The sequence below is a fragment of the Colias eurytheme genome, chromosome 8, assembly GCF_061535395.1.
Source record: "Colias eurytheme isolate Ceu_HAF_F1 chromosome 8, ilColEury1 Martin Lab GWU primary, whole genome shotgun sequence".
Classification (NCBI taxonomy): domain Eukaryota; kingdom Metazoa; phylum Arthropoda; class Insecta; order Lepidoptera; family Pieridae; genus Colias; species Colias eurytheme.
This window is the reverse complement of record NC_142987.1, coordinates 11,552,267-11,579,891: the sequence shown is the minus strand read 5'-3', so window position 1 is coordinate 11,579,891 and position 27,625 is coordinate 11,552,267. Positions and strand designations below refer to the sequence as shown.

The 27,625-nt window shown below is 38.2% G+C and overlaps 1 protein-coding gene across 1 annotated transcript in view; it reads left to right on the top strand.

Moving 5' to 3' along the window:
• Nucleotides 1–27,625, top strand: part of Myo10A (unconventional myosin 10A) — a 105,527-nt gene that overhangs the window by 31,006 nt on the left and 46,896 nt on the right. Inside the window, exons 3-22 of the mRNA XM_090104977.1 lie at nt 5,584–5,834; nt 6,113–7,218; nt 7,387–7,550; nt 10,996–11,225; nt 13,598–13,813; nt 14,085–14,173; nt 15,316–15,454; nt 15,797–16,000; nt 16,408–16,537; nt 17,028–17,188; nt 17,600–17,690; nt 18,272–18,420; nt 19,004–19,194; nt 19,670–19,804; nt 20,446–20,726; nt 21,025–21,491; nt 21,802–21,957; nt 22,451–24,402; nt 24,779–24,933; nt 25,062–25,302. Of these exons, the coding sequence (XP_089961103.1) occupies nt 5,584–5,834; nt 6,113–7,218; nt 7,387–7,550; nt 10,996–11,225; nt 13,598–13,813; nt 14,085–14,173; nt 15,316–15,454; nt 15,797–16,000; nt 16,408–16,537; nt 17,028–17,188; nt 17,600–17,690; nt 18,272–18,420; nt 19,004–19,194; nt 19,670–19,804; nt 20,446–20,726; nt 21,025–21,491; nt 21,802–21,957; nt 22,451–24,402; nt 24,779–24,933; nt 25,062–25,302 (6,508 nt within the window). The remainder of the gene's footprint in view (nt 1–5,583; nt 5,835–6,112; nt 7,219–7,386; nt 7,551–10,995; nt 11,226–13,597; nt 13,814–14,084; nt 14,174–15,315; nt 15,455–15,796; nt 16,001–16,407; nt 16,538–17,027; nt 17,189–17,599; nt 17,691–18,271; nt 18,421–19,003; nt 19,195–19,669; nt 19,805–20,445; nt 20,727–21,024; nt 21,492–21,801; nt 21,958–22,450; nt 24,403–24,778; nt 24,934–25,061; nt 25,303–27,625) is intronic.

Here is a 27,625-nt window from a genome sequence, read left to right as displayed (position 1 = left end):
CTAACATTTCAGTCTATGCCTTTAATAAGGTATGTGTAGTGCATTTGTGACTAACAAGTGAAAAACGTTTGTGCAAATTAAGTGCAGATTTCTAACAATTGAAGTAATTACATAAGTGTCAGTGATAGTAAGAGAAAACGAATAGATGAACGATGTTTTACGTGATTCTGTGTGCTTGGTGCATGTGATTCTGTCATATAACTTTTAAAATGAATAAGAAAAGGAATGTTATATGACAAAATTAATTGAAAAGTGGAAATGCATATAATGGAAATGTTAGATTACATTCCAAGGAATAAATGTCCATTTATATGATTAAAGTGTTCTGTTGTATTCAGACGATAACCACCTACAATGCAATCAACTGAACAACTATTGTAATTTACTAAACATTAAGTACTTTAACAAACTAGCTCACCTATATTTCGTCTACAATAATACTGGGACAAAATTCCTCACGACTACGTGCTCATATTCACGCATTTAATAGCTAAGTGTCCAAGAATTCCCGCCAGCATCGATTAGCATTCCTCTTCATCACATGCGCGTGCGATTCGCGCCAACTCCGCCAAGTTCCTTGGATTCCATACATGACGTACAGAGGCACAGGCGGAGACAGGTGACGGAAATGGTATCGATATTGAAGACACCTTCTAGAACGTTCAGGAAAAGGCGGCAAATGAAGACGTTGAAGGATCTGTGCTTGAAGGTTTTTATGGATAATGTAAATACCGTTTTATAATATTTTAGGGTACTTTGCACGTTCCAAATACAAGACGAAGTAGATGCTGAGTCTTTTAAGCCTTAAATTACGTTATAGCCAATAATATTTTATCTGTATCATTATTTACGAGATTTTAAATATTCGATTTTGCCCCAATTTGATTATTTCAATATTTGTATGGAATTGAATATGGAATCGTGTCTAGATTTCAGGGCGTAGAAAATAAGATTCGGACATTTATCGTCATCAATTATTAATAAAAATCAATATTCATGATTTATTTAGTGATACAGCACAAGTTTCACCATGTTTAATCAGAATTATTTTTAATACGAAAAGATTTACCAATGCTTAAAATAGTCATTATGTTACTGATCTACGACACATGATGTTAATTAGGTAACATGCCATTAAGGGCCGGCGCCCACTGCCGGCACGGCACGGCATGGCACGGCAGAGCATCCCGCGGCGTGCAATGGCATCCCGCGGCATGCCGTGGCATCCTGCTAAAAGCCCCACTAATGCTGCATAAGTTTCAACCTTATTTCAACTAGCTAGCAATCATAATTCCTCGACCCCAAAGCAAGACACGTCATGCCGCCGCATCCTGCGGCGTGCCGCGTCATGCTGCAGCATCCTGCGACACGTCGCGGCATCGTGGCATCGAAATAAAGTAACTTGAATTCTAAACTGATTGAAATAAGATTCAAAATAACTTCATTAGTAATAAAATCCTCTGCCCTGCCATGCCACGCCGTGCCGGCAGTGGGCGCCGGCCCTAATAGTCCATTTGGAAAACGATTTAACATCGATACGATTGGATTTCTATTAAAGATTAATTACCAATTATAAATCGAATATTAACTAATCTATACAATCGAAACATAAATATCTCTTACTAGCGGTCCGCCCCGGCTTCGCCCGTGGTACATATTTACGTTTTCTCTACATAAAAACCATCCTCGTACTTCAAGGAATATAATAAAAAAAGAATTATCGAAATCGGTTCAGCCGTTCTCGAGTTATGCGCTTACCAACACATTTTGCGATTCATCTATACTAATATACTAATATACTAATATACTAATACTAATATACTAATAATCTATTGTTTACGTGATAATAGATATTCCACCCGTGCAGTCAGTCAACCCGCAGGACACCTTGTGGCGGGGTGTCGGGGAGTAGCGACCCCGCGGGAACCGAGTGCTCCCGGGGGAGGCCCCTGTCTTCATCTCCGGCTCGCCTTCACCGGCCGGTCGGAGTGAAGCCTGACGAGGACAGGACCCCCACCTCTGGCTTGCCTTAACCGGCCGGCCAGAGTGGAGTCGCGAGAGCTTTTAGCTCGAAGGGTGGATGCGAATCGTAAGTGGCGAGTGGGCACGTGATGCTGGACCCTCAGGGAGCGCGTGATCGTAGTTTAAAGTCCAGGGACGCCTCTCCACCCTTAGCTGCTCACAATATGTTGCCCCCTTGTCGCACTATTGCAGCGACTTATTTCGGGGGCCCATACAGTGAGAGGGCGAGTCACCACCTGCCAACAATTTTTTGCTATATCTTAGTAGAAAGGCAGGTGCCATAGTCTTCCATAGTCCTTAATTCCGGTCCATTAACATCCCATTCCATAGCCCAGTTTATTTTATTCCCTTATCTTGCAATAGTCCTACATCGGCCGCGGACTGCCTAGGACTGTATCTCTATAGTGCAGTCATGGGCAGGCTGCGGCTGGTGTCCCATAACACATTAAAATTCTCGAAAGGGCCTCTGCGTGTTGGATCCGTGTCCCCACGTAAGCCTTCCAAAGATCCGGGTACCGTCCTTCTGGTGGTACCCGAGTATTATGGAACAGAGAAACATAATAATATAATAATAATATTATAAAGAGGAAAAGTTTGTTAGTATGTATGTAAGTATGTATGTATGTATGGTTTTCACGCAAAAACTACTGGACCGATTTCTTCTGCTTCTTACTGAGCAACATAGGCTATATTGCATTTTCAAAAAAATTAGAGATCCTTACCAAAAATGCAATAATGTAACCCAAGGTGTAAAAAAATCCTCAATAAAACTTCTGTCATCGCGTGCGCTGCGGAATCTATTGAAGATAGAACAAAAAAATGTTCTACGGTATTATAGAATGGATCAATATCTACAAGAAAGTCCGCGATACCATATGTCCATCTTCAGTAGTTATGTTACTACAACAACTTTTTTACGTTTTCAAAGTAAATAGAAGTGCCGACAGTAATCAAACCATGTTATCCATACACATATATTAATCCTTATCCCATTAAATGATGTTTTATTATAGACTGTTTCAATACCAGCAAAATACTTTTTAAATGAAAAGAATTGGATATTCCATTCAAAAGATATAACGAATTTTTAAAAGTGTCAATCTACAGAAAATAGTAGGTATACTGTTCGAGCAGGCCGTAGTGCGGGGGTCACGGAGGAATTCTACCAATATGCGTCTTGACGGAACACAGTGGGGTTTTGGTCGGTAGGAATCCGACATAACCCACGGCCCCTCCCCCGGAGGCCGTGGGTATCTATGAAAGATTTCCCCACTAAAACAAAAAAAAGGCCTTAGTGCGGGACGGGGTAAAGGTGATTTTCATGTGATTAAAAATTAAACCTATTATAGTCCGACCTATAGTAGACTTTTCACTGTAACGATATCGCTATCTATGCGTGTGAAACCGCAGGGCATTGCTAGTTTTTATATATAAGAAGAAGATTATCACAGAAAATTGTTTAACCATGTTTTATCTTCACGCATGACAAAGGGAAATGCAAATTTTCGCTTATTTTATATTAATAAACCATCGCGTCAAGTTTCTCTAATGAGTCAAATAATGAGCTTGAATGCATAAAACACTTAATACCTATTGCCAATCTATCAACATTAATTCCGACATAAACACCGTTGTTAAACCATCCAGACACTGAAATTCCTTCACGCGAACGTAACGAACAAGCCCAAATCGGCTAACTATACTTCCAAGCTGTCACAAACAGCATAAATCTACGTATGCTATAATGTATGTATGTATGTGTATGTATTAAAATGAGGGTCACTTAACAGTATCGACGTAATCGCCGGTCGAGTCTGGTTTGCAAATTATCTGGTTGAGCGGGTGTGTGGTATCTGGTGTTTTGGTATGGCTCGATGCTCTGGTGACTTGCAAAGTTATGTTGTAAAGGAATTTTTGCTCGCAATTTGCACGAGTAGTAGATGATAGTGGAAAATGGAACGGAATGGAACGACAAATGGAACCTTTAAAGTTTCACTTCAATCAAAATCCGGTAAAACTTCATCAAATTCTTTGCAGTCAAATTTATTCTTATTGACAGACACTTTTTTTTAAATACAATTTTTTTTAGTTGTTTTCATTTCTGTATCTATATCAGACGCATTTCACATAATTTTCAAGGACCAATATAAATAGAATGGTTTTTTATATTTAGTCGTCAGCATTTCCTATCTTAGCGAGGTTTAAATGTTAAATCCAGACACACTCCTGACCAGAATTCGTAATAATTCTCATATACAGAAAGTAACCTTAATAAGGATAATCATCTTCTCAAATTCAAATTCAAACAATATAATCCATACTAATATTATAAATGCGAAAGTAACTCTGTCTGTCTGTCAACAGACAGACAGACAGAGTAACAACTCAATCACACCTTAACTACTTAACAAATTTGCATGAAATTTGGTATAGAGATATTTTGATACCCGAGAAAGGACATAGGATACTTTTTATCCCGGGAAATAGGATAGGTTTTATCCCGGAAATCCCACGGGAACGGGAACTATACAGGTTTTTCTTTGACTGCGCGGGCGAAGCTGCGGGTGGAAAGCTAGTATGTATATATAATACATTTATTTGCAAGAATGCAGTTACATTAAGTATCTCTGTCCATTCATTACAGTTAATGATTACTATTTATCCCCATCTGGGTTAAAACCTGTCCCTTCTCAATCTGTAGCTAACCGCATGACACAAGACATTAATATGTATTTACTAAAACCACACACATGAACCCGACAGCGAAATGCCCAGATGGTGAGATATCATTGTGATGAGTTATGTCATAAATGTCCTCATTTCTCACTTGGCTGCTTAAGTAGAACTTTTGGATAATGTAAGTGTTAATTTTATAATATCATCGATCTTTGGTTTTAGCGGTATGAACTTTTAATACGTAAGTTATGATTTAACATTTATGATTGTGGTTAAGTCAATCAGGTTACATTTTTACGTTATTATTTTTATTAAGCTATTGCATAGCTTCTATCGCGGGCCTTGAGCGCGGGGCTGAATCGAGAAATTCCGTAACGAAAAAACCTCACGCTTTCCACTCCGACGGGCTCGGAGGTGTGGCTTGAAGGCATGCTATGCCACACGTCTTTTCTTTATAAAGTGTGGTTGGCGGTTTTCCTTACTTCCTCATCCCATTGAATAGTTTGCACACGCTAGTCAATGAAATTGTTATCTTTTTCTTCCTTGTATTGTTTAATAACCTTATCTATATTAAAAATTGTTTTATCAAACACTAAAAGATTTGGAATCCAAGATTTGCGAACGAAAAAAAATAACACTAAGTAATAAAATTTACATATATTGCATTAATATTCAGTAAACTGAATTAATGTGAGTTTAAATGATCAGAGTTATTGGAATTCTAACATTAACAACACAGTAACAGAAAAGCGTCCATTTATTAAAATTTCACGATAAGCATTTCACTTAGTGGCTGTTAGAATGATAATTTGTCTCAAACTATCTCCATTTAGATTAGAAAGCGCTAAAAGCGTATTTATCATTTTGTTTCTCTAATCATTTCAGCCACAAACATTCGCTTTACAAATGGGTAACGGTGAAGAAGAAGGTGATCCAGTATGGCCAAGAGAAGAGCTCGGTCCCACAGGAGTGGACGACATGACCAGGCTACACGACCTCCACGAAGCTGCACTCCTTTGGAACTTGAAACTCAGATACGAACAAGGCCTGATATACACATATGCCGGATCCATCCTGGTGGCTGTGAACCCATACCGACCAGTTGACGCGTTATACGGACTACAAACGGCCAGACGGTAAGACAGACGAACCCGTCTCTACAGTAATTAGTGTTAACTATTCCATAGAATCATTAATTTTAAGTTGTAGTCGAACAAAAAGTCTAAATAATTGAGTCTTCGTAACCATTGCGTGACTATACGTAACACTCATAAAGTCATAACAGTAATTATGCGATGAGGTAATGTTTTCCAATTAGTTATAATTGCAATGTCAAATTTCAATGTGTAACCGTTACTGGTGCATTACTTTGAAAAGTATGTGAAGATTTATGCAATTTTACTATGCTTTTCAGGTACCACGCAGCAGAAGCACTGGGTGATTTACCGCCCCATCTTTTTGCCATAGCTGCCGCGGCCCGCGCTGCATTACCCCAACCACAAGCCATATTAATATCTGGGGAATCTGGCGCAGGCAAAACAGAATCAACGAAATTAGCTGTACAATTTCTAGCCGCGGTAGCTCCGGCGCCCCTAGGAAGGGCTCCCGTCTCTGAACAGATATTAGAAGCCGCGCCATTGTTAGAAGCGTTCGGCAACGCTCGGACACCAAAAAATCACAACTCTAGTCGCTTCGGAAAATTGCTTGAATTATACTTTAAGGAAGGCGCCTTAGCTGGCGCCCGTGTTGCTCATTATTTATTAGAGAAATCTCGTATAGTCACCCAGTCGCCTGGGGAAAGAAATTATCATGTATTTTATGAATTGCTAGCTGGATTGGACGAGGAACAGAGAAAAGCGAGAGGTCTGTTAACAGCTGAGCATTACTTCTACTTGAATCAAGGAGGAGATTCTAACGGGGCCGGGGCGGGTGCCGATTGGTCAGCTTTATGTGGTGCTATGCAAGTTCTGGGAATCGGTGACGCTGAACGCGAAGACATAATAAAAGTACTAGCAGCTGTGCTACATTTAGGGAATGTTTACTTCCATCGAAGACAGCTCCGTCACGGACAAGAGGGAGTTCAGCTAGGTGGTGGCGCTGAAGTTCGTTGGGCAGCGCATTTGTTGAAACTACCGGCTGAGGAATTGGCTAGAGCTTTAACTACAAGAGTAACGGCTGCAAGGGCTGAAAGAATGCGATCTCCGCTACCGATAGACCAGGCGCTAGACGCAAGAGACGCGTTTGCTAAAGCGCTGTACTCATCGCTATTTAACTGGCTAGTACTGAGAATAAACTCGATAGTCCACCGCGGTGGCTTGCACGACGCGCACAGAATATCTCTCCTGGACATCTTCGGGTTCGAAGACTTGGAAGAGAATTCGTTCGAGCAGCTGTGTATAAACTACGCGAACGAAACGCTGCAGCATTATTTCAATAAGCATATATTTAAGTTGGAGCAACAAGAGTATCAGAAGGAGAGACTGGAATGGTCACAGCTTACTTGGAATGATAATTCACCGGGTATGTTTTTACTTAGTAAAAAAATATAATTCGTAAACAAATATCTCTTCTCCAATCCAAATGGATAGAACTTTATCAGGACAGTTAAGCGATTACATAATTTAAAATGATATTTCACTACAAATAATAATAACTAAGCTTAAATCAACAAATAAATTAAAATTCCAGTAATCCAACTGCTAAGCAAGAAGCCGGTAGGCATTCTACACCTACTGGACGACGAGAGTAACTTCCCACGAGCTTCTGATGCGTCTTTCTTGGAGAAGTGCCACTACAATCATGCGCTAAATGAATTGTATTCGAGACCACGGTTGGGCGCTAATGAGTTTGGGGTAAGGTTCTACTTACATTTAGAACATTGTTTAATTTTACTGTCACTACATACTATAAAACAAAGTCGCTTTGCACCGACTGTGTTCCTGTATGCTTAGATCTTTAAAATGTTTTGATGAGGTTATTTTAAAAGATAGAGTGTTTCTTGAAGAAGGGTCTAGTATATACCTAATCTGTAAAATTTTCTACAAAGCGGGAAAGTGATTGCTAGTTAGATTATAAAAATAAAATTTTCATTTCACTAGTGTTTTGCAAGTGAAGTGCGAGAATTTTATTTTTACAGTCTATCAAGTAGTTTAAAACTTTAAATTAGAGTACATATTATGTAAAAAAAAAAAAGTGTGTGCGTGTAACCTTTACGCGCGATTGAAGTAAAACTTCTTTGGCGTTGACGACATATATCACTGAAATGATTAAATATTAACTTAAATAAATAAATATTATATTATAATTTAATTATATTTATTACTAGCGGTCCGCCCCGGCTTCGCCCGTGGTACATGTTTACGTTTTCTCTCCAACCGAGAATTCAGAGGATTAAAGAAAATACCTGCCTGATCATTTTATCAAACTCTAAAAGAATTATGGTTATTTCGCATCACTCGGTTTATTAGTTTGGTAATAATTATTAAAGGTAGTTACAACCCTAGCCATTGAGTCGAACGGTAGGCAACACAATATCGACTTTGTGCGGGTACATATGGTACATTTCTTCTTGCTGTGAAGCGTAATTATTATTATTAAGATTTTTTAGGCTATTTTGAATCAGCTGTTCTAATTTAATTCTAGAAATTTATTAAAACGTGATTTTTTTAAAAGTATATTATGAGTTTATAAATACCTCAACCAATAGTTATTGTGTCCTATCCTCATTTCTTTATATCTTGGTAGTTAACTAAAGTGTTAAATTTACATAACCTCAACAACAACATTTACACTGCCACTGCACTAAAACTAAACTAACTAGCTCTCTAGCTATAAGAACCATCCTCGTACTTCAAGGGATATAATAAAAAAAGAATTATCGAAATCGGTTCAGCCGTTCTCGAGTTATGCGCTTACCAACACATTTTGCGATTCATTTTTATATATAAGACTAGCGGTCCGCCCCGGCTTCGCCCGTGGTACATGTTTACGTTTTCTCTACATAAGAACCATCCTCGTACTTCAAGGAATATAATAAAAAAAGAATTATCGAAATCGGTTCAGCCGTTCTCGAGTTATGCGCTTACCAACACATTTTGCGATTCATTTATATATATATACTAGCGGTCCGCCCCGGCTTCGCCCGTGGTACATAATATTTACGTTTTCTCTACATAAAAACCATCCTCGTACTTCAAGGAATATAATAAAAAAAGAATGATCGAAATCGGTTCAGCCGTTCTCGAGTTATGCGCTTACCAACACATTTTGCGATTCATTTTTATATATAAGATTCATGTGCTTTACAAAGATTATTTAAATGTTATATTAATATTATTCATTTGAAACAGGTAATTGAATGTCATCATAATTTCTTACGTACGAAATTATAGGTTTGTGGTAACTATAATGTGAAACATAAATTTTACTCTCTAAATTTGCTACTTTTCTTGAAAATACAGCATCTATCGTTGTACCGAAACGCGTTGTTGAATGAAGTCGAGAAGTATTCATAGATAAATCAAATTTTTCTTCTAAAAAATCAATTAACGGCTGAGATTCCTGAGAGCGAAAATTAACATTAAAATCTCCAGTTAGAATCATCGGTAATTCATGATAATTACTATTTAAAAGTCGAGAACCTTCAATTGTGAAGTGAAGTAATTGCTGATGAATAAATTTTATGATATTTGTCAGGCTAGTATTTGTAGAAATATAAATAACAACGATAATCACAGGTTGGTCATTCGTATTAACACATCGAACCAAGGCGATGTCACCAATTTGTGAAACCTCATCGGAAATTTGTGATAATATAGTTGGTGAAATATTTTGAATTGGTGTTACATTGTTCAGTGTATCTGTAGATGAATGATATACAGCTACTCCACCAGCAGTTGAGTTGGGTCGTTTGTATTGGGTAACGCAATAAAAATTTTCAATAAGAATTTGTTCGTCATTTTTCATCCAAGTTTCGGAAAATAACAGCAATGTGGACCTTTTTAATACTTTATCATTCAGATCAGAAACATGAGCACGTAAACTTTGGCAGTTGAAGGAAAATAGTGTAATGTTACTCTCATTTACAAGGTTATATAATTCTTCCTGTTGTGTTATTAGGCGAGAATTTGAAAGTCTTTCAAATTCACACTGTAAATCAACTATTCCCCCTGGACGCTTTCTTCCATGATAAAATTTGTTGTCATCGGTGTTTGAGACAATGAACAATCCATTTATATCAGTTACTCGTGATAATGCTACATATAACAGCTGCTGACTGTGACTTTTATTGTATTCATAAACGATTTGATCAAAAGTACCACCTTGAGACTTATGTATTGTAAGCGCACAAGCAGATACTAATGGAAAGTGATTTCTCTTTGCAAATATTGTCTTATTTCTATTCATTGGTACAGATGACGATCTTCGTAAAATTGGGACTGCTGTTCTACTAATGTTTAGAGTTTGAATATGATGGGCAGCTTTTTTCCTAATTTTCTCTCCTATCTTACCAGGAAACTCAAGCCATAAGCGTATGATGTTATCACTGTCATCACGTTCAATATACACTAACTTTCCAACACAACCGTTGGCTAAGCCATCAGATACATCAATATTGGTTGTAATAATGTAAAATTTGTTAAGAACTAATATGATTTCATAAGGCGATCCTCCTGTATCAATAACTGACATTTTATGAAATTGTTGGCGTACATATGCTTCTTGTTCAACTGAATGACAACCTATATACATATCTGTTGCTATGGATACTACTTTGTCTTCAGCAATATTTAAAATAGATTGATCCGCAACATGTTTATTTTTATTTTTAATTTACTTATTTTAAAAGTAATAAATAAACAAGTATATATTTAGAGATTTTCAAAAAATTTTGCAATTTAAAATAATGTTTTTAAAACTGTTGAATTTTTCATTCACTTTGCTATTCACAATTGATCCGTTTGAAAATTTGAAAATAAATAATCCTAATTGATTATGATATTTGCCACTAGCTGGCGTATAAGTCAAGAAGCGTGTAGTATATGACATATACTTACAACCAATCAGAATTATTATTTTTAAATGGCGGAAACTACACAGCGTTACTTCCGTCAGAAAAAAAATCTGAGTTACTCCCTAGTCGCGCCTAAAGAAGTTTTACTTCAAAAATATTTAAAATTGCCATATAGTTGTAACAATTTCATTCAAAGAGAAACGTTTTACCAAATAAGATAGTCAAAATCTGTTCAAAATTATGATACGCATTAATCATTCAATAATTATTTTAATACCCTCCAGGTGAAACACTACGCTGGCCAAGTATGGTACAACGTAGAAGGTTTCCTGGACAAGAACCGGGACGCGCTCCGAGGTGATGTCCTGGAACTGCTGTGTAGTAGCGAAGTGCCCTTAGTTGCTGAAATGTCTGCGCAGTTGAGAGCTCATCATGATGCCAATAAAACCCTGCCCAGGGGTGCCAATGGTCGCTTTGTTACTATGAAGCCGAGGACGCCTACTGTTGCTGCTAGGTAACATATTATACAGTACTAGCTGCTCCGCGCGGTTTCACCCCCGTGGCTCCACTCCTGTTGGTCGTAGCGTGATGATATATAGCCTATAACCTTCCTATACGATAAATGGGCTAACATCGAAAGAATTTTTCAAATCGGACCAGTAGTTCCCGAGATTAGCGCGTTCAAACAAACAAACAAACTCTTCATTTTTGTAATATGTATTAGTATAGATTCGAATGAATTGTGAAATATTAATTATAATAATGTGAATGAATAAAAAATGAATTGATTTTAATTAAATAAAATTAAGAAAGATATGACATATAAAATGTTTAATGTATTTAAGTAATTTGCATGCCGTTGAATGACGGCTACACATGCTGTAATAATGTATCTTATCACCAATGTATACCATGTTTACTTGCAAAAAAACGATTTATTTATTTATTTGTAATTAATTATAATATCAATTAAATAAAATGTTTTTCAGGATTCTGCGGTTTCCTGTAATAATTACAATATTTAAAAGGTCAAGTCATATAAAAAGTTTTATCCTGTTTTACAAACGGATGGTAGTCATATTGTATCCAAAACCAATATAAAATAATTTGGAAAATCCAAAAGTGCACGCCTCATAATTTTTTTTAAATAATTATTTATTAATTATTATTTTTGTTTATTTAATAACAATTAAACCACATCGAATCAGACCCTGAAAAATGAAAGGGTTCTATTCCTGAGCATACTCAAGCGTAAGAGAAAAAAAAAGACTCGATTAGTAAAGTATTTCGGTCGCTATCGTGTTAACAAGAAAATCCTCCGCACATACAGACACACGGACGTCCAAGACAGAACTTTTTAAAACTGTTTTTTAACTAGTTTAAATAACAAAAATGCCATCAAAAATATCATGAATGTTAAAAATAGTGTTTTTTCTTAATATGTGTGTGTATGTTTTATCTTACAAGTGCAATGTATGATACATAAAGACATTTTAAGTTTGAAAAATCAGATGTTTTGCGCGAAGTGACAGTAGTACCCACCTCAACGCTTCGCTTATGAGGCGTGCAATATTGTTTTTGAAATAAATTTATATATAAAAACTAGCGGTCCGCCCCGGCTTCGCCCGTGGTACATAATATTTACGTTTTCTCTATATAAGAACCATCCTCGTACTTCAAGGAATATAATAAAAAAAGAATTATCGAAATCGGTTCAGCCGTTCTCGAGTTATGCGCTTACCAACACATTTTGCGATTCATTTTTATATAAGACTAGCGACCCGCCCCGGCTTCGCACGGGTGCAATGCTGATACTAAATACACTACAGAAAAACTGTGAACGTTGTATATAAAAACATAGCGGCCCGCTCCGACTTCGTATAGATAGCCTGGCGGCCGGCCGGTACCGCCGCAAACGCTACGTCCCGCAATTTTTAAATCTGTAATATCTTCGAAAATATTCACTTAAATCATACGGTGTAAAGGGCCATATAGATCTATATTAAACGAACAATGTATTCAAGGTATTTAATTGGTTAAGGATTAATGCTGTATTGGTTAAAATCGCATCGAAAATTAGCCATTATTTTTCGTAAAAAGTAAATGACAAAAAAATGTTATTGTGGGTTATCCATAAGAGATAGACATATACCATCGCGGACTTTTCTATAGACCTTTTCAATGTGTATAATACTTAGTACATTATTTTGATAAAACTCGTAGGGTTCAGCCTGCGTTTGCAATGTAAGCGGAAAAAATGTAATTTTTTACGACATCACTTTAGAAACCTCAAAAATAACAGTACTTCTCCACTATTTAATGGATGTTATTATACATATAAACCTTCCTCTTGAATCACTCTATCTATTAAAAAAAACCGCATCAAAATCCGTTGCGTAGTTTCAAAGATTTAAGCGTACAAAGGGACATAGGGACATAAGGACATAGGGACAGGGAAATCGACTTTGTTTTATACTATGTAGTGAAGATGAATCGCAAAATGTGTTGGTAAGCGCATAACTCGAGAACGGCTGAACCGATTTCGATAATTCTTTTTTTATTATATTCCTTGAAGTACAAGGATGGTTCTTATGTAGAGAAAACGTAAATATTATGTACCACGGGCGAAGCCGGGGCGGACCGCTAGTGCCTTATAAAAAAGTCTTATTGATTTATATATTTATTTAAATAAACGACGGTTAACGGCCAGCTTGATAATTATTGATTTTTTTATTTTTTATGTGAAAAATAAAACTGCTGCAATGTACAATGCCAAAACAAAAAAATGCAGTTTATATTCCACGTATTTCTCAAGAAACAATCTGGTTTCAAGTCAAGTCCATTGGTATATTTTTGTCCAGCTATTTATATATTATCGCTTCCCAGGTTCTCAGACAGTCTGCAACAGCTGGTAGAATCGATGTCACGTTGCAACCCCTGGTTCGTCCGCTGCATCAAACCGAATACTGACAAATCTATGCGCTTTGACATGCCGTGTGTGCTCACACAATTGAGATATACCGGGATGCTGGATACCATCAAGATGCGGCAAATGGGATATCCCATTAGGATCCCGTTCCAGGCGTTCGTGGAGAGATATAGGTTAGTAGATCCAGCCCAACACCGACGACTGGCTTAGTTAAATAAGAAAAATTGGTTTGTGATTTCAATTTTAATAAAAATTTACACAAAAAAAGGTTACATGATGTAGTTCAATTATTTACTCTACACCACTTAGTATCCAAATTTTAGTCATATAAAAATATAAATTTCAATCTGGTTAATAAATATGTTTATAATTTGTAACAGTTTATGACAATAAGTAATAATTAAATTAGAAAAAATATACCTAATAGAATTTTATCAAATTCAGGTACCTTTTGAAATCGATGCCGGCTCGCTCAACGCCGTACCGCGAGATTTGCAACTCAATCCTCGTTGAAATGCCACCTACAGGAGCTGGTATGTATATTTTATCATTTATGTGTTTCATATAAAAAAAAACTTTTTCACTTTTTTATTATAGAAAACTTTGTGTGCTTAAACATTAGCCGAGATGCAAAGAGAATTCAAATGACACCTGTCTTGTTAAGTTTTAAACTATAATTAAAGCATTATTTTTACCATGCACGTGCAAAAGGGTGCATTTTTAAAATACATACAAAAATATTCGAACACCTATGTCCTATCAGTATCAATGCTTCATTAATAAACATGACAAAAACGAAATCGAAAGAACCGCTATTTCCAGGGATGATAAGCCAAAACCATAATCATAGATCTCCGTTAGACCTTATCAAAATCTAAATGCAATTTAACGACATAATAATTACCATTTTAATTAAGACATGCCAACTTCTGATAAGCCTTCTATCACATTATCGTTCAAACTTGAATAGTTTGTGAAAACCTGCGTCCAAAAATGGACGAAAATTATAGCATAGTTTCGGGAGAAATTGATGATAATTTTAGTTTAGTCTCTGAAGAATTTGACGACAATTACAGTACTGTGTCGAAAGGATTTAGCGAAAATTATAGTACATTATCGAAAGAATTTGGTGATAACTGTAGTATTTTATCGAATGATCTAGATGAAAATTATAGTACAGTGTCGAAAGTATTGGACGAAAATTATAGTTCAGTGTCGCAAGTATTGGACGAAAATAATAGTTCAGTGTCGAAAGTTTTAGAAGAAAATGATAGTACAGTATCTAAAAATTTGGAGGAAGATGATGTTAAAGTGTCAAAAAAGATTGGGGAAAAGGAAAAGAAAGTGTCGAAAAAAGTGGATGAAAAAGAAACGAAAGTGAAAAGGTTTAGTTGGAAAAGATTTAAAAAGAAAACTTATAATTACAAAGCGATGTTTCTGAGTAAGTGATATAAAATGTATATAAATTAACATAAGGTTAAAATATTTACTTCGAAAACGGCCTGAACGTGCCAATCTCAAGAAAAAAATAATACTGTAGGATAGTGTTTACCAAAGAAACCATATTATTAACTTAACTACAACCAAAGAAAAATATTTTTATTTCTATAAATAAAAGTCCCTAATCAATTCCAAAACGAGCTTACTCTTACATAAAGCATTTTATCTCATCTAGTGGGGGCAGACTTCCAACTAGGCGCAGCCCGCGTGTTCATCCGCGAAGCCCTACACAGAGCGCTAGAGAGGGCTCGAGCTGACAAGCTCAGAGCCGCTGCTACCACATTACAGGCGCATGTGAGGGGATATCTTGCTAGGTATGTAACTAAAAAGGAAGTGTTTTCTTATGTGATTACATGTTACCAAATTGGTTAAAGAACCTGATTATTATTTTCAATTTTGTACCTTTTATCTAAAACTTAATAACAATACTCAGATGTACATCTGCAACTCAATTTCTGCAATATACCATAAAATGTCACCTAATTTGAATGCTTTCATTAGCACATTTTAAAATGTTGTATTAATGCTCTGTTTAAATTATCCCAACTACGCCTTTGTTAATTTTCAGGATTTGACAGTTGTAACAGGCAGTTCATATAAGAGAACGATTTCCCAACGCTTAGATTTACCTAATTAACACAAATATACCATTCCAGAAAGCGCTACCACCAAATGCGTCACTCGGCCATCCGGATCCAATCCTGGTGGAAAGGATCCCGAGACCGAGCGACCTTCCTCACAGCAAGACGTGGTGTAGTCCGGGTCCAGGCGCTAGTGAGGGGACGACAGGCGAGGAAACGGGTTGCGGCTATGAAGCAGCAGATGAAGAGACGGCTGGAGGCACAACAGGCTGCTGCTAAGTGAGTGATGTTATTGATAGGTAAACAGGGTGTAGTTTTTTGTGGTTGGGATCCTGAATTGGTGTGAAGTAAATAATTACATACTAAAATTGAATGTATAAGTTATGTTTTGTTGAGTTACTTCCTAGAATTGCAGTGTATTGTTAAACCACATTAGTTTGAAATATATTTAATTTGATCTTAAAATTTTTAGTCACTGTGGTATAAAAATTACGCCGTTTCACGTTTAAAATGTAACGAGAAGAAGAATTGAATCTATCACAATTTCCTCCTTCTTCTAGTAGAAGCTTTATTTCACAAAAGAAATCAATATAACTTCATTTTTTTACAAAATATAAAAAAATCACATAGTTATTTTGACTATTTGGTCCTTCGAGTATGAAAAAACTATCATTAAAACATTACAGACGCCGCGCAGCAGAACAAAAAGCAAAGGCAGAAAGTCTACAAGTGCTGGAGGTACCAGCTGAACTGGCCTTCATCCTGTCCAAGATTGATGAGTGGCAACCGCCGCATACTGAGAGGAATATAACTAAGGTAATTTTATAATATCCAAAATTTCCTAATGCAAATAACCCTACACACAAAAATTTCAGTCAACGATAATATTAAAATACTGGAAAGAACCGATACTTTAAAATTACAGACAAGTACACAACATGCATGTAATCTGCTAAATAGCATGTACATAAGTCATCATAAATATTTAAAATAAAAAATGTTGAAAAAAAATCCTTTAAATTTCATTGAAAATATAGTCTGGTTCCATAAAATAAAAATACTTGGTTATAGTTGTATTTTTAAGCTATTGCATAGCTTCTATCGCGGGCCTTGAGCGCGGGGACCGAATCCAGAAATTTAGTAACGAAAAACCTCACGCTCCCCACTCCGACGGGCGCGGAGGTGTGGCTTGAAGGCATAGCATGCAATAGCTTAACCGCGGCAGTCCCCGAGTGCCACACGTATTTTTTATTTTATGGAACCGAAAAGGTAGTGAACACCCAATATAATAATCCTTTAACCCCAGATATCAGACGTCTACTCAGAAGACGAACGCATCCAGCTGCCAAAAGACCTGCACCAGTTCGCGTTCTCCAAGTTCAGCTCGGTCTACTTCGCTGATGGTGGACAGCTTTCGCCACGGAAACACCCCATTACCAAGCCTATTCTGTCAAAAGCTGCTGTTAGGTTAGTATTTTACCAGAATTGGTGAAAATTAACTTTTCATTTCAAATTAGAATCACGTGACCAGATATGTAAAAAAAAACTTAAACTGAAAAATATATTCTTTTTACGCACATTTAAATTTTGTCATACTTTAATTTGGTAGCAAAACCGAGAAGTGTAATAAAAAGTGCCGAGCACACGTTTCAGAAGTGAAACTTCTTTGGCAAGATTAAAATATACCATAATCGTCGTTTTCCATGACGCATGATGTATTTCTATGACGCGACCTTGAAATTTTACTCTCAACGCGCCTGAAGAAGTTTCACTTTAAAAAATATCTGAAACCAACAACCTGTCCATAATATAATTATTTATCATTGATTTATTTTATTTCCATAAAAAGACAATCTTATATTTATGAATTTGTTTCAGGGATCAAGACTTCAACGATGCTGTTGCAGTGTTCAAGTTAATATTGAGATGGTGCGATGAATCCGCGTCAGGAAAAGAAACTAGACAAAAGGTACGTTTTAAAGTTACATATTTTTAAAAGTGAGACATCTTTAGGCGCATTGAGAGTAAAATTTCAAGGTCGCATCATGGCAATACTGTCACGTCATGGAGTAAGGCGACGATTTTAGTAACTTTGAATATTGACAAAGAAGTTTCAGTCTAACCCATGTGCTCGGCACATACGCTCTTTTTTTAAACTTTTTGATTTGCAATATCAATTGTGATGCAACATTTTCTCATAACTTGAAAAAAGTTATTTTTAATGTTTGCTGCGCAATTATTCCGTGAACATAATTATTTTTGGTTAGGTTACAAGAATTACACATGATATTTTGATTAGTCCAAGTTATATTGCATTTCAATTCCTATTTCACAACAGTATATAGACAATACAAAACTATTTTTAACTTACTAGCGGTCCGTCCCGGCTTCGTCCGTGGTACCTACATGTTTAAACTATCCTATCTCTCAAGTTGGATCGAACTGCACATGGTGTGCGAATTTTATTATAATCGGTTAAGTGGTTTAGGAGTCCATTGAGGACAAACATTGTGACACGAGATTTATATTTTTAACTTATAATGTTTTCAGCTAATAGCCGACTACATAGCATCGAAAGGCATGAACTCCCGCGGTCTTAGGGACGAAGTGCTTGTACAGTTATGTAGTCAGGATTCACGAGCCTCACCATTGTTGGCACATTGCTTAGCTGCCTTTCCACCTGGAGCTGCTTTGCATAAGTAAGAGATTTAATAAATAACTCTTTATTTGCATAATGTGTGTACAAAAGTTTGCAAAAATTACACATTAGCCGAAATAGGCATGCAAAATGCTCTATAGATTTTAACAGATTTTAAATGTGATTTATTTCATCATTCATTCAGACCACGCTCGATATAGTATCATGAATAAATCGCTTTAAAAATCTATTAAATTCTTTCATTTCTAATTAATCGCGTAAGTTAAGAACTCAAATAAGTTACCTTGGGTTTGGAGAAATGATGGGAAACAGTCACATGCTCACATTTTTTCGCATTATCATAAACTAGGTTTCCGCCCGCGGCTTCGCCTGCGCAGTCAAAGAAAAACCCGCATAGTTCCCGTTCCCGTGGGATTTCCGGGATTGCGTCATTTTCCCGGGATAAAAAGTAGCCTATGTCCTTTCTCGGGTTTGATACCCGTAATATCTCCATACCAAATTTCATGAAAATTGGTTCAGTAGTTTAGGCGTGATTGAGTAACAAACAGACAGACAGAGTTACTTTCGCATTTATAATATTAGTATGGATTACAATTATAATGTATAATTAATCTCTTTAACAGGTACCTAGTACGTCTAATATCCGAGCGCTATGAAGGCTCCGAAAGAGAACGCATGCTACGCCTCGTGTGCGGAAGCGAAGCGAATGCGGCGCGAGCGCACGGCGTTGCGAGGCGAACTCCGCCCACACTACTGGAGTGGAGGGCTAATAAGGAACAGGCTAGACCAGCTCTGGCGTTACATTTGCCTACAGGTGGGAAATAAATAATATCTTGGGGATGGTCCTTCGAGTCGGATCTTTAAAATTCAAGAAATAATAAAAAAGTCGGATTAAAGATTTTAAAGTTAAGAAAATCTTGATTTCACAATTCACATTATTTAATGTACGTTATTCCTAATATTATTTTTGACTGACTTACAAATATCCTCTTTTCAATTTAATCTATCATGGGTTTGAATTTAAACATAATGAATTATTGAAAAATTCAAGTAAGTATTATTTTTAAGCTATTCCATAGCTTCTATCGCGGGCCTTGAGCGCGGGGACCGAATCCAGAAATCCCGTAACGAAAAAACCTCACACTCCCCACTCCGACGGGCGCGGAGGTGTGGCTTGAAGACATAGCATGCAATAGCTTTACCGCGGCAGTCCCCGAGTGCCACACGTCTTTTTAACCAAATCTGCTTATATTCCTACATACACATTTACAACTTATTTTTCTCTCCAGATCGCGTGGAAAAAGTATGCGTAGACTCATGGACGACATGCGAAAAGGCCGCATCTGCAGCTCTAGCCGCTGCCGGCATCGCGCGGGATGCTACCGGCTGGTCTGTCACTTTGGAGCATAATGGACAGCTTACTGGTGAGTTTCGTTAAATTGTAATACTAGGCTTAGGTGAAAGGACAAACAAACATACTTTCGCATTTAAAATATTAGTTAGGATGTATATTGTAAAGAGAACTTATGTCTATTTGTGTGTTAAATGTCTGCCTTTAATGCACCCAGAAATTTAATATACACTCGTCGCTTAGTAGTCGAAATTCGACCGCAGCCATAAACAATAGAGTATGGTATGAATGAATGTGTGAAAACGCTTTAATGGCCGTTACAAATAGAAAAAAAATATACAAAATAGAGACATGCATGCAATGGGAGTGTGTTCTTTTTTTATTGATTTGATATATTTTTCTATACTATTATGCCTTTTAAACTCATCCTTTCGCAGTATATTATTTGTATTTATTTCTTACTAGCGGTCCGCCCCGGCTTCGCCCGTGGAACATATTTACGTTTTCTCTACATAAAAACCATCCTCGGACTTCAAGGAATATAATAAAAAAAGAATTATCTAATTCGGTTCAGCCGTTCTCGAGTTATGCGCTTACCAACACATTTTGCGATTCATTTTTATATATAAGATTGAAACAATAAATACAAAGTTTTTGCTTCATAAGTAGATTATTATTTAATATAATATGTCCTCATAATACGATTCCTTCCAGAATGGGCCGGCTGCGACTACATCCTAGACACAGTTGGGGAAATGGAAACGGTCCCCGCGCTATGTGGGCGAAGCGCCCTCCGAGCCGCATCCCCTTCCAACAGCCCCTCCCCCTCCCCCACACCTGTGTCACCAAACCATTTGACACATTCGACACATTCACATTCGACAAATTTGACAAATTCGACACATACAACTCCCGCAGCGCCGGTTCGACACACTCCGCCCGCGCCGCCGCCTAGAGCGTCGTCTATTGATAGCGAAAGAACTTTGCGACCACAGGTTCGTTTATTACAAGTATTTTTGGATTTAAAATGCTTGTAAATGATTGAAATTTTATATTTGGAGAAAATCTATTAATTCGAAATCACGTCTGACGTGGCAATTCTACCTCTTTTTTAACTACATTCTAAGCAATCATGTGGATGAAACGTAAAAACAGTAAACAGCAAATAAATACAAATTTTAAACATGAAGAATACAGACCTGAATGTATCTTTCATAAAAAATCTAAGTTGAAACAGCGGGCTACTGCTATTAAATATATTTAACAAATAACCATCATGTGATTATTTCCTAGGTACCACCACCAGAACCACCAAAATCCAGATCACCAAGCATCCAACGGATCTTACAAGATTCCATCGAAGAGAACTCTGAATACAACTGGAAAATGGAAACCAAGAACGAATATTCCAGAAAGGTGTCCCACGACATCCTTTCCCGCGAATCAGCGCTCAACGAGAGATATTTCGAGCAACAGAGCGACAAAGTTCGCAGTCGTTCACTTGATAACTTGTTGGGTGACAACCCTGTGCCACAACCTTCGAAGTTATCAGATCTAGGGTTGTCACAATCGCGTTTGAACGATAGATACCACTCTGTGGAGCGATTGGCGCCCAGTGTGGGGAGCAGCAAGGGAGAGGAGTACTCCCGTGTACTTCCCCCAAGATATATAAAGTCGCAGTATGCTGGGAAGCGCGCGCCCGCTGGCTCACAGTCCAGTCGCGCGTATATTGAGAAGAGCTCCGAGTTTGGTGGCGTTAGGTAAGCATGACGTACTGATATTTTTTATTCGAATAAGTTATTATGAAAATGAAGTTATTTTTTTTTAAATTACATTTAATTATTTTAAAACAGACTTATCTGACTTAAATTATTGAGATTCTAATGTGTGAAACTTGTTCCTTTTTTATTGTAACATTGAACTTATGTCAAACTTATTATTAAATATTCCTCTTCAGAATATTGCACACTATTTTTTACTCATTTATTCCATAATTTGAAACATGTAATAACAATAATACGCCCATAAATAAAACAATCCATAAAAATATCCCCCATATTCCCCCTCTAGATCGTCAGCAATGTCAGACACGTCAGAAGCCCCGTCCCTCGCGTCGCACGTGCGTCGTGTGCGCGTGCCGAGCCAGGCCTCCGACGTGGACCAGTTCCTGGACGATCTGTTCTCGCCCGTGTTGGACCCCAATATCGATGAGCTGTCCGATGCTAGGTGGGTTATTGTGCTTTTGCGTTATGATTTTTACAAGATACTTTGCAGCTTTCAATTTCAGCTTTCGATTTTTCAATTTTACCCGCTTCCGTCTTCCCAGAGAAATACAATTTAAATAATATTTTATTCAAGGTAAGAGTGAATAGGCTCTATCTAGAAAGGCATGCCCTTTCATCGACTACATCACTACTTACCATCAGGTTGTGGTGCAGTATATTATGCAGCCTGGCTATTTTAGATACATATTGAAAAAAAAAAGGATCCACAGATTTCTTTGTAAACTTAACTGCATATATAAATTAGTTACAGATGTGTCAATTAATTTTTATAACTCCGAAGACTATACTAAATGAAGACTAAACAAAATTATCAAAATTTGCTTCACAATATTGTTTTAAATTTAAACGAGTTTATTATTCATCAACCGTTGTTCTAAAATACGACTCATAAATATATATCGTATTATTAATATTTCATAATTATCCCTATACAGATCTCTGGCAGCCAGCATTAAAGGGGGAAGAGATTACGACAAATTCATTGACAACATCCTCACTTGTTCCTACAGCGAACAGCTCGATATTTTGAACTCAGAAGATCTAGAATATAACATCAAGGGAGGTGGAAAGGAAGAGAAACAACCTAGTCGTAAAGAATCAAACGTTGATTCCGTAGATGATTATATAACAAATTTATTCGATCCGATATTTCTAAATGATAGCCTGAAAAGATTGACGGATGGAGAAAGTTTGTCAGGTGCTATTAAAGGCGGTGGTGCTACACCAAGAGCTGCTTCAGCGAATACTTCTCTAAGTTACGGAGCAATGTCCATGCCACCGTCGATGCCAGCCATGCCTGCTACACCAGAAGCTTTGGCCGCAGCTTTAGGCTTGCATCTCCCGCCTCCAGGCACAGTGGACATCAACGCATACCACCAGAACTTACAACGCGCCTTCCTACAAAACGCAATGGCGCAAAACTTGCAAATACAACAGCAGTTACTCGCTCAGAACCAAGCTTTACAAACGTTGCTCGCTGGTCAAGTTGTGGAACCGGAATCAGCGCCCACATCGCCAGTTCGATCCTCGACTGTAGTACACGCTCAAGTACACTCCCCACCTAGAAATACACCGAAAGCCAGGCGGGAATCTAATGAAAGCACTTCTACAGGTGCTCCGCCACCTCCACCCCCACCTATGCCTCCTCCACTGCATGATATGGACCCATCAGAAGCCAGACCTTTCTTAGATCCATACGGCCGTGCAAAAACAGTCCGTATTGGAAAGTGGAGGTGGCCCCCACCAAAAGACTCAGTGCCACAAGACACCACGCAAGATTTTACTAAATTCAAACTGCGACAAATACAAAGGAGACACACGCCGCAAGCGCAAACTAATGGTGAACACGAACCGCGTGGCAGATCGCGTTCTGAAGTGTCTCCTGGAATTGATTGGGAAGAATTCGAGGTCGATGGCCAACCTTCACCGAGAGAACCGCCTTCACAGAGAACTGCGCGACGCAGCTTCGAAATCGGCGCCCAACGACCTTCCCCAGGCAGTGTTGGCAAATTAAAACTCAGTTCTGAAATGCGACAACGCTTAGAACGCGTGACAGCTAACCATTCTGTAAGAAGTTCATCTTCAAACGCGGAAACGCCGCGTACTATAAACAAATTGGAAGATACGAGAAAATTAATGCTAGAAAGGCAATTAGGTGGTGGACCGAGGTGGGATGCACCCCCTCCCCCTCTACCTCCCGCACCCCCCGGCCCAGCACCACCACCACCACTTTCCCCTCCGTCTCCACCAGACAAGCCTGCCCCACCCCCGCCCTCTGACACATCTACTTTTGCTCAACTCAGACGTGACAGAGATACATTCGGAGTACATCAAAATAGAGAAGCCGACGATCGTCACAATTTCCTAGCGAATTGGAGTTCACGGCGTAAAGAAGACAACGAATCACAAGCGGACGATTTAGCAGCACGCTTCCTAACTTCTGATCGTCGAGATAAACAGCATCGTAGAGATGATTGGGGCGATGAATCAGAAACTAGAAGCTATGATGACAAAGGTCGTGACGAATGGGACTCAGAAATAGGTAGAAGAGACCAGGACAATTTCTCTGGACGTGATGCATCAGAGATTTATGAGATATCTCCTATGCGTACAGAAAGGAAGGAAGAGTTTGATAGGAACATGTTTGTTGACGATTTCGAGCGTTACGACGGTAGGAAAAATTCCCGGGATATGTTGATGGGAAGGACCAGGGAGAGTCCGCGGTCAGATGTAGTATTTCCCCCGAATAATGAGGACTCATTGAAAAGGAATGATCGACCGACTTTCAAAACGCACATGGCGCAAAAGGAAAGAGATAGAAAGATGGAGGCGGAAAGAAGACAGTCTGTGTCCACACACGTCACGGATAAAACTGAACATCTTGAACGTAAGTTCTTATTTTTGTTAAATTATATGTTTTCATAAGTAAGTTGAAAGTAAATTATTATAGTAAAATATTATGCATAGTGCTATAAAATTAAGCAAATAAAGATCTTATTTATGTTTTCTTAACGATTTATAAACATAATATTGTACCATTCATTTATGTAAAGAAAAAAAATAAAATTATAATTTTTGTAAAAAAAATAAAGTATAACATCTCTGCTCGTGTAAATTTTTTATTGTTCCGACCTTAAACGACATGATTTTTAAAGAAAATCTCTTGCATTGAAGCAAGAAAATTTTTTCGTACGTGAAAACAATTTACCATGCAACTTTTCACAATTATCAATACATGAAATATTTATTTTTATAACACGCAGGCGACGCCCCCGCGCCGGCCGCGTTCCTCCCCCTGGAGCGCGCCCCGCACGTGACGTACGGCCGCGTGCCGTGGAAGCTGCGCGTGCGCAAGGAGGTGTTCGCGCCGCTCGACAACTACTCCGACCCGGCGCTGCTCGATCTGTTGTATGCACAGGTAATTATATACATTGATGATCATGGACGAATGATATGATTTTTTATTTATTTGAAACTTAGTGTTCTGGTTGGTCCCTTTAAAATTTTGTCTAGTTCTGATAATACTTCTGATAATACTTGTCGCAGATCGTAAGCGACATAACATCCCCGTTACCGTCATTACGCATCTCGTCCGCGGAACGTCGCGCGGGCACGGCCTGGCTGCGGCAGCAAGCCGGCCCAGCTCGCGCGGTCACCAAGCGGCGCTGCGTGGAGCTGGCCCGCGCGTGGCCGTTCTACTTCGCGCGGCTGTACGCGGCGCGCCTGCCGCCCGGCGACAGCGCGGTGCTTGCGGTGTCGCACGCTGCGGTCAGCGTGGGCGTGCGGGGTGAGTGGGCGGGGTGCGGCGTCATCGAGACGACGGAACAGTCAACGAGCAGCTCGTGCAGAAAAATATTTTCGTTTTCTGCTAAAATACATGAAAATTCAATTTTAACGTGATTAAAAATCATAAAAACATCCTCATTCCAACCCTTTTGCATAGCAACACACTATATTATCTTTCAAACACGAGCAGGTAGTTTAAAAAAATAATACCCTTACATGCTAAAATACACAGGGAAATTCAATTTTAACGTGATTAAAAATCACAAAAGCATCCCCATTTGCAGTCTTTTGCATAGCAACACACATTTATTTTATTTATTTATTTTATTTATTTGATTTGCCAACAGATGTACATCTTATATTTATAATATACTAGCGGTCCGCCCCGGCTTCGCCCGTGGTACATATTTACGTTTTCTGTACATAAAAACCATCCTCGTACTTCAAGGAATATAATAAAAAAAGAATTATCGAAATCGGTTCAGCCGTTCTCGAGTTATGCGCTTACCAACACATTTTGCGATTCATTTTTATATATAAGATTTTGAGTATGTGACATAATTAGCATGCATAGCAAGATGTAGATCCAATTACAGGCAAATACAACATGCGTTTTTGAGTTGAATTGTATCAAATTATAGCTTCTAATCGTAGTGTAAATTCTAATCAGAAAGGTAACCTATTAAAAACTCGAATTTCTATTACCCGAATCTTAAAACCCCGAAAACGGTTGTTAGAACTTTTAAAAGACAGATGTAATGAATGACAAATTTTTAAAATTCCTTTTTTAATTTCCCAGATGAATCAATTTCCAGATGCACCAAAACCAGATTTTTAAAAAGTTTTTTTTTGTTTCCCGTATTCTCATAATCCAGATCTCAATATACCAGATTCTCAGAATACTTTTTTTTGTTTCCCATCGTACCATTTTCCAAACAAACTATTGCCAAATTTTCATAATCTTTTTATTTGGTTCCCATATAATCGTATAACAGATAAACTATTGCCAGATTTTCATAATCTTTTTATTTGATTTCCATACAATCGTGATTATACTATTACTATCGACTGAAAATAAACATTGTCAGTAATTAAATTTATTGTTTTACTTGTCCATTACAGACCGGTTTTAGTGTCAAAGTCGACTCAGTAGGTTAGGTTTGAACTACGACCCCCACGCTAGAACTGACTCGCTATTGTTTTACTTGCCTATTACAGAAAGGTTTAAGTATCAAATTCGACTCAGTAGGTTAGGTTAGGTTTGAACTGTGACCCCCCGGCCCCCATGCACGAGCCGAGCGAGCGAAGCGAGCGTGCCGCGGCAGCGGCCGGCGAGTGCCAGAACTGACTCGCTATTGTTTTACTTGCCCATTACAGAAAGGTTTAAGTATCAAATTCAACTCAGTAGGTTAGGTTAGGTTTGAACTGTGACCCCCCGGCCCCCATGCACGAGCCGAGCGAGCGAAGCGAGCGTGCCGCGGCAGCGGCCGGCGAGTGCCAGAACCGACTCGCTATTGTTTTACTTGCCCATTACAGAAAGTTTAAAGTGTTAAAATCTATTCAGAAGGTTAGGTTAGGTTCGTGCTGCGTCCCATTGGAAGGATTACGTTTTGCTGGATATCGTTTATTGGAATTTCAAAAATCTGGACATTGTTTGTCTGGATATCAATTAACTGTGTTTCAAAAATTTGTGTTTTAAAAATCTGGCTTTCGTGCATATGGATTACGGTCATCTGGATTTTGTGCATTTAGATTTCGTATGTCTGGAATTCATTCGTCTGGATTGTAAGGCGCGGGACATATACAAGCGGCGCGGCGCGCAACGGGCGCACCGCGGGCGCACTGCCGGCGCGCCGCGGGCGCGCTGCAGGCGCGCCTCGGGCGCGCCGCCGGCGCGCTGCCGGCGCGCCTCGGGCGCGCTGCCGGCGCGCAACGGGCGCGCTGTTGGCGTCCGAAAATGATATTTATATAGAGTGGTTAAATGCATTTTCTTCATGCATAATTTAGTAAAATTATGTTTTTTGTGCTAAAAGAGATTAACATTAATTTGAAAGTAACGATTTTGTTTTGATAATTCCTTGTAAGTAAATAGCGAGGATAACCCCACGATTGCAAATATATTATCTTTGTTGAAAATGTTGGAATTTACTTGGAAAATTTTATAGTACTTTTAAAGTAATTTTAAAGTAGTACTGGTGTAATGATGGAAGAAAAGAAGGTTAAAATAACACAAAATTTATATTGTACTAGCGGTCCACCCCGGCTTCGCCCGTGGTACATATTTCGCAATAAAAGGTAGTCTATGTTCTTTCTCAGGGTCTAAA